This window comes from Sipha flava, unplaced genomic scaffold (genome assembly GCF_003268045.1).
Source record: "Sipha flava isolate LNK unplaced genomic scaffold, YSA_version1 481_pilon_pilon, whole genome shotgun sequence".
Taxonomy (NCBI): Eukaryota; Metazoa; Arthropoda; class Insecta; order Hemiptera; family Aphididae; genus Sipha; species Sipha flava.
Genome location: NW_020273278.1, coordinates 1 through 8,064, shown reverse-complemented (window position 1 = coordinate 8,064; position 8,064 = coordinate 1). Strand labels below are relative to the sequence as shown.

General features: G+C 25.5%; 1 protein-coding gene across 1 annotated transcript; it reads right to left on the bottom strand.

The window, feature by feature from the left end:
- Positions 1-1,195: 1,195 nt before the first annotated feature.
- Positions 1,196-7,610, bottom strand: LOC112689917 (solute carrier family 22 member 21-like). The gene is given in 11 exon segments (XM_025563798.1): positions 1,196-1,392; positions 1,486-1,667; positions 1,804-1,846; positions 1,848-2,016; positions 2,083-2,177; positions 5,109-5,259; positions 5,341-5,509; positions 5,689-5,843; positions 6,940-7,046; positions 7,161-7,177; positions 7,180-7,610. Coding segments are annotated over 11 exon segments (1,503 nt in total). The 5' UTR covers positions 7,448-7,610; the 3' UTR covers positions 1,196-1,245.
- Between the last annotated feature and the right edge of the window lie 454 nt (positions 7,611-8,064).

Here is an 8,064-nt window from a genome sequence, read left to right as displayed (position 1 = left end):
CCTAAATATTCATAACTTATAGCAAAATTAGTTTTAAATTAATGTTTTATTTTCAATGATATGTGTTTCAAGAAATAAGTCTATTGCAGTAAACATAATTCCCCAAAGAAGGTAAGTCTTACATTACAATTGATGCTAATGATTACAATCAAATGAACCTTATTTTTTCCAATTGGTACTAGTGAATTTTATATGATCCAAAAAATGTTAACTGTGAATTGTTATCATACAATAAATGATACAGATAACTTAAATCTTATTCATATAAGACACAATATCTTTAAGAGCTATAATTATCGTATATAACATTGATAATATCTGTATACATTTTTAATTGTTTGATATTAGACATATTCGTCAAATAAAATTATAATTATTTCAAATCAAAATTTATTGATAGAAAAATATTTTTTTGTAATTATTAAAATAATAAATTTAAACAAATAATTTCTTTAACTGTATATCAAAGGTGTTAATAACATTAACAAAAAAAAAAAAAAACTTGTATTATAAATGTGTTACTATATTTTATTTTTTTAAATATTGCATTAAAAAGATTAAATACTTTACTTAAAATAGTATAATAAGATGTTATATTATTATAAACATGTTAAAATAATAATTCTTCAAAAATTTTTATAAAAATAAGTATATACTCATATTTTTTAATTAAATCATATTATTATAACTGTATTTAATTTTGTTTCTATAAATAACAATAATTATTACATACTCTCAAATATTTATGTATACAAATATATATAAAATAATTAAACATTTAAAATTAATTTTTTTTAATTTTTATTAATTAATATTATTATTAATAATTTTGTATGTTATTATATAATTACTTAATAATCAGAGTCACATCACTGAAATATCAAATATATAAATTGTAAATATGAAAAAATATTAATGAAATATAATTTTTTAAAAAAAATATCCATGATTACATAATGTATAAATAAAAAAATAATACAATATTACAAAAAAATATGTATAAAAATGAGCGAGTTGGGTATACTTCAGTATTTAAATCTTGTGAACTTAAAGTTTTTATTCTACTTCCAGTTTATAGAATGTATACTAATTGAGTGATAATTATTATAACATTTAAATAATAATTAATTAATATTTTATGATATATATTCAATTATAAAAATAAAATATATTTTAGTTTCATTTAGCACTTAATATTTAATCCCATGGTACCACCTTATTGAATTTACTAGTTGAAGAGTAATTTTAGTTCTCTTCAACTAACTGAACTTGCTTTATTGTATCTGGTAGTTTTTGATCTTTTGTTTCAGGGAACAAAAACGAAATAGCTCCAGATATAAAAGACATCATTCCAAACAATAAAATTGGTACGTAGTTTCCAAAATAGTTGGCCTGCAATATAAAGTAACATTTTATTATGAAGAGGGTTTTTTTAATTTTGAGTTTAAAATTCGACCGTATAACAATCAATATTTTTTAACACACCAATAATGACATTTGCGGAGCCAACATGGAACCCAATCGTCCGAACATTGACGTTATACCAAATAAAGACATGCGTAGCTCAGTGGGAAACATTTCCGCGGTATACACGTACATAGAATTAAACGCCATGCTAATGGCATACTTACTGCCCAAAAACGACAACAGTTGAAACCCTGGTAAATCTGCAAAATAAAAATTATTACAAACGGAATTCTACATTATTGGAATGAGTACAACTAATTGTGAGACGATAAGAGTTTTCATGGTAATAACACAATTAATAAATATTTGAGCATAAAATATGAATAATTCATTTACTCGAAGGAATTATAACTAAAATACAACCGATGCCGCTAAAAAATGAATGTAAACGCTTGGGTTTTTCTTCTGGAAAAACGTTCCATAAAGTACCAGGATGTTATACACGCCGGTACTTCTATAACGTTTATAAGCATAAAGTTTAAGTACTTGTTACCGTTGAATTCCACAGATGTCAACGAAAGACCATAATAAACTAAGGTTATGGTAACCCTGAAAATATCAAAACACATTTATATGTTTAAGCATCGTAAAAAAACGTGGTAGCCAATTACTCACCAACAAAACGAACAGTTGATCAACCGTAAAAAAATTTGTTTCGAATCAAATATTTCTTTCATCAATTTAATAAATGACAATTCGCTATCTTTAGTCTGAAATTATATTTATATATTACCTATTCGGTAAAATTGTATACTTTTTGGTGTAATTTAAAGCATTATTTCAATTATAACATCGAAATAAACATTGTCAATATCAAAACAACAGTGATTGGTGATTTTTAATATATTTTAAAAGGAACATAGAAGGTAGAGAAGAATGAAAAAGAATCATAATGAGGCAATAATAGTTGAAAGAATGTGTAATACATCTTTGAAATACCTATGAAGATAATTTTTCAATTAATTAATTAGAAAAAAATTCTTAACACTTGCAAAATAAAATATTCAAGGAGGAAATAAAATGTAATATATTTTAAAAACTGAAACATTTGATTTAAATTTCGACTACAATGATTTCAATTCGAATTATAAAAATGTTTTTCAATTACAGCCAGTTGCATTTTGATTTTAAATATTTTACAGTATTATTTATTAATTGTTTAAGCTAGTACAGGCTACTACAGGTTCAGTGATACTAATGTAGGTTTAACTATCTACTATTTAAAATAATATCATACCAGATGGATATAAAAAAAAGGTAAAGGAGGCTACTTTCCTGCTATTTCCTTCCCTTTTAATAGTGTGTGTTGTAAAACCTGAACACAGCATTGGATGTACCAATACTGTAATATTATTACCCAGGGCCGCTCTTAGGGGGGAGGGGGGGCTTGCGGGACCCATGCCCAGGGCCTCGAACATTGTAGGGGCCTCGCACTTGAATGTTAAACTTTTTTCGGAACTATGAATTGCAGAAAAAGATATAATATGATATAATGTAAAATCATTTATATCATTTTTCAATATGTAATAACTTTTATTGCTCATCGACCGACAACATTATCTCATTATATTATCTTATGATTATTATTTATTATTTATGAACGACCGTGGCGGTTTTTATCTTATTGACACGTGCCATTCAATGGTCACACGAACACATATCACTGATGTAGTGGAAAAGCGGGGTGTTTCGTCAAAATTTCTAAAAATATCAAGTATAATGAGTGGTACGATAGCTGTATCTCGCGCGTCTGCTTGACAAATACCGGATAATCACTAGTAAAATTCTTTCGTTTACGTATGAACGGGCTAGTAGTTATTATTTTATTAAAACCATAGTATTTATTTTTTTTTTATTAAATTTGAATTATTTAAAATGAGTGGTCATGACCGAGATAAAAACAGAACGTTTTTGAGTGGATCTGAAAAGAGAAAAAGACAGGCTGTTAAAGAAAAACATTAACTATCACAATGTGGCTCTTTAAATAAATTTTTTAAAATAGAAACATCTAATGACAGTGAATATTTAGATAAAAATAAGTGAAAATAGTCACTCTCATAAAAATAATAGTACAGCTAATATTATAATTCTAAAAAATAAATCAACCGTTTTTGAAAGTGATAAATATAGTAATAGTATTTTTGGTGACACTAACCAATCCGAAAATAATGGAACAGGTGAAGAAAATGCCGAAGTGGAATCTATTAATGAACACAATATTGAAATTAATAACACTGTACAACTCGACGATAATATAGGTAAGTGGCCTGATATTATATCTGATGCCGTAAGAATATTTTTAGTAAAACGTGACCCTCCAAATTATTTAAAAAATTTTGATTTCCCATTAACTGTAGGGTTAAATGAAAACGGAAGGAAATTTAATCCACCATAGAATTATGTCAAATAACGAAAAAGTACATAGATATTGGCTTGTATATTCAAAATCAAAAGATAAATTGTTTTGTTTTACTGTCGATTATTTTCATCAACTTTGTCTACTTGTTCCAATTCAAATTTGGCCACTGATGGTTTTTCAGATTGGAAACATGTAGAAAATCGATTAAAAGAGCACGAAATATCTCATTATCACATTGTTGCACAAAACAAATGGTTAAATATAAGAAAGGGCCTTGAATGCAATACGATTATTGATACAAATTTTCAAAAAAATATTAATTCCGAAAAAAACATTAGCGTGATGTTTTAAAAAGAATTATTTCCTTTATTCAATTTTTAGCGGAAAACAACGACTCATTTCGAGGAAAAAATAGTAAATTATACACGAAAAACAACGGTAAATTTTTGGGTCTTATTCAAATAATTGCGAAATTTGATCCTATTATGGTCGAACATTTAAGGAAAATAAGTTCTAATGAAATTCATGATCATTACTTAGGACCTAATATGCAGAATGAATTAATAAGTATTATGACGAAAGAGATATGAAAAGAAATAATTGATCATGTGAAGAAAAATAAATACTATAGTATTCAATTAGATTGCACTCCAGATAAAAGTCATAAAGAACAACTAACATTAATATTACGTATTGTTGAGGTATTATATAATAATAAATCCAGTATTCGCGAATATTTTATACGTTTTATTCATGTAACTAGTACAACTGGAATTAGTTTAACTAATGAATTAAAATCACAACTTAAAGAACTTGGCTTTGATTTAAAAGATTGTCGAGGCCAAGCGTATGATAATGGGGCGAATATGGTAGGACAGTATAAAGGAGTAAAATCTCGAATGATTTCGGAAAATCAAAAATTTTATTGTACCATGTACAGCTCACAGCTTAAACTTGTTACTTGGAGATATGGCATCATCCAAAAGCAAGGAAAATTAATTTTGTTTAAATTTATATATTTGTTTTTCAATATTCTACTTTTTTTTTATATATATATATAAACATCAATAATAAAGTTAACGTTTAATATTATAATAATTTATATAAGTGAATAATAAAATGTATTATTTACTTTTTCGCTATCGTAAAATTAAAAAATTATAATTATAATAAAACATTTTATTTATAATTAAATATTTAAGTAGAGGGTGAGAACTAGGAGGACCTCACAATGATTTTTGGCCCCGGGCCTCACAAATCCTAAGAGCGGCCCTGTTATTACCGCTTCTGTGGTTTGATCTTTAATAATAAGTGCGTCTTTAACGCTGGATGGTAATGTTTTGCCATTTGATTTAGCAATTTTGGATAGTATACCAGCCATTTCTTCTATTCTATTTTGTGTTTGAAGCCATCGCATAGATTCTGGTACATACCTATATATCAAAATTTAAAACGTTTAAAGTATAATTCTATACACATATGTGCAATATATAGCAACAAAATATTATACATACCAAATACATCCCAATATTAGTAGGCCAGGCAAGTAAAGTACCCTAAGAATTATCCTCCAGTCGAGAAACATATATGCTGCAAAACCCATAAAAACTGCACCCACCGGATAGAAGCAACAAATCAGGTTACTGACCATCACTCGTGATTTAGGACTGACTAATTCCAGACCTAGAATAATATCATATAATTATTTATAATTAATATTGTAAAAACAATCATTCATAATGAACAATAAATTAGAAATCGGTTATAGTTTAGCTGGTAGGCTACAGAAAGATGTTAAACGTTAGTAAATCAAAATAAACATTTAGATTGAGAAAATTTGAAATTTCCTGTTAATTTCGTACCTAGAACAAATGTAGCTGCATATACTCCGCTAGAAATCATAGAGTCCAAAAATTCGAAAAGAATAAATGAGTAGTAATCGTATGTGAATGATCGAATTGTGCCGAATATGGTAGATGAAACTGATCCAATAATCATAATAAACTTTCGACCATACCTTGATAAAAAAAAAAAGTGCAGATATAATTTGATAAAATGTTTTGCTTTACATTATGCAAAGAAATAGAACAAAATTTGTTTTGAAACTAATGTAATCTAAGAAATTAAAATGCTTCTTTTTACTAAAATTACACTTTGTTTAAAATTACATAATATACAAAAATGTTTAGCTTACATTATTTTTGACAGAGCCAACAATACAAAATGATTAACATTATTATTTATTTATTATTATATACTATGTAAATTTTATATACTTTCAAGTACCATATTAATGATAGTTATAATTAAAAAACATTTATATATGATTTTCTTATATGCTTAAATCATGATTAGTGTTTTGTTAATATATTATATAAATTTTAACTAGATATTTTTATTCAACTTATTTTGATAAATAATGAGAACAATTGTTTAGATTAAATTATTAATATATTAACTTATTAATTGAAGGTAAATTAAATTAACAATATTTGTGAACTTAATTGATTTGTAACTAAATTGAAAAAAAAATCAATGATCTGAGTAAAAAAAATATCATAATCTAAGATTAAATTATTATTGTACCTATGAAATACGAGTATAATAATTAATAATAATAATAATAATTATTATTTATAACAAGAGTATTGATGTAGATCTTGAGCAGTCACATGGATGATTTACTAAAGTTCATCTTCTTCATTTGTATTGGTATATAACGTTTGCCACTTAATCACACCTTTCCTTCTTTTTTAAATAATTTCCAACATTATTATGTAATTAAATTGAAATTGAAATTCAATAATTGCTTGTATTTAAATTATTTGTCAATATTATAATTACATATTTAAATTGTTTCAGATCTGTGGAGAAGTAAATTCATGCATATCTAAGGAACTGTATATCTTTTGAGATTAATTTGAGAGTAATTTCAAATTGAAGTTTTAAAGAAACATGCAATTTAATAAGAAGACTTAAACAGGAGATGGGGAACTTGTTTGAAACGGAATGCAGATTAAAATCAATGAGTACGATTAATTTTTTTGAAATCGGTAAAAAAAAAAATATTAATTATTATTCAATTAATAATTAAAATTTAAGTAAGAACTTACTTATCTGAAATAAACCCTGATATAGGAATGCCAATAAGCTGACCCATACTATTGATAGTTCCCACCATGCTGAGTTTCCATTTATTCTCATCACACATGATATTAAACTATAAAAAAATTAGTTTTTACCAAATGGTAATAGTATAATTATTATTGAGGGAAAGAATAGGTAATGAATAACAACAAATAATTTTCAGTTAACAATACATGGCTAAACTTACATCGTTTACTATGGTTTTTCCGTATCGGTAAACACCCACATGTCACATTTTTCAGTGAAGTTAATGTTGAAGAATTCCGGCGTACACATATTATAGGTGAAATTGTCCATCTTATTTGATGAAAAACTATATTTATATTTATATCTGATACATCTATAAGGTTCATGATTAACAGAGTCTTTTAAAGGCACGGCTATTGATAACCATTCGGGGTCATACGTTGTATTGTTTATGTCACACTGTGGGATTTCACATCTACAACAACCAAAAGAAAAATTAAAAACCATTTAAATTATATATATTAACTGTCCGGAGTGCAATAATGTAAGTTACAAAACATGGGCTTGATGTTGAATTGTTAAACTCCAGTTTCCAAAAAACATAACCAGTTATCAATTAATACTAGAATGGTGTAACATAGTTTTTTTTTTATAGATATTGTTAAACGACTTAAAGAATAACATTAAATAGAATAAAGTATAACAAAATTAAAGTAATAGTAACAAAAACAGAAACAATAGTAATAACATTGATAACAGATAATAATAAATAATTAAATACCACAATTTCTTTTTTATAATTTGAAATTAAATATGTTCTAGACTAAGTCATCGTTTATTGGATTCTTATTCCTATCTTGTATTAGTTTTAATGATAAAATTCATAATATTCATGATACAATTCAAAATACAATTAATATACATCATGAATCGCACATCGTTAGAGTAATTGGTAATAATTTGAGATTTGTATTGGAATAACCATTTATATTTTTACTTTATACCATAGGTTCTATTCATTATTATTATTATCGTATGGTATATAAGTATAAGCAAGCAAATAAAATTAGTAATATTAAAAATAAACAAATAAATAAAAATAAAAATAAATAAATAACATGAAT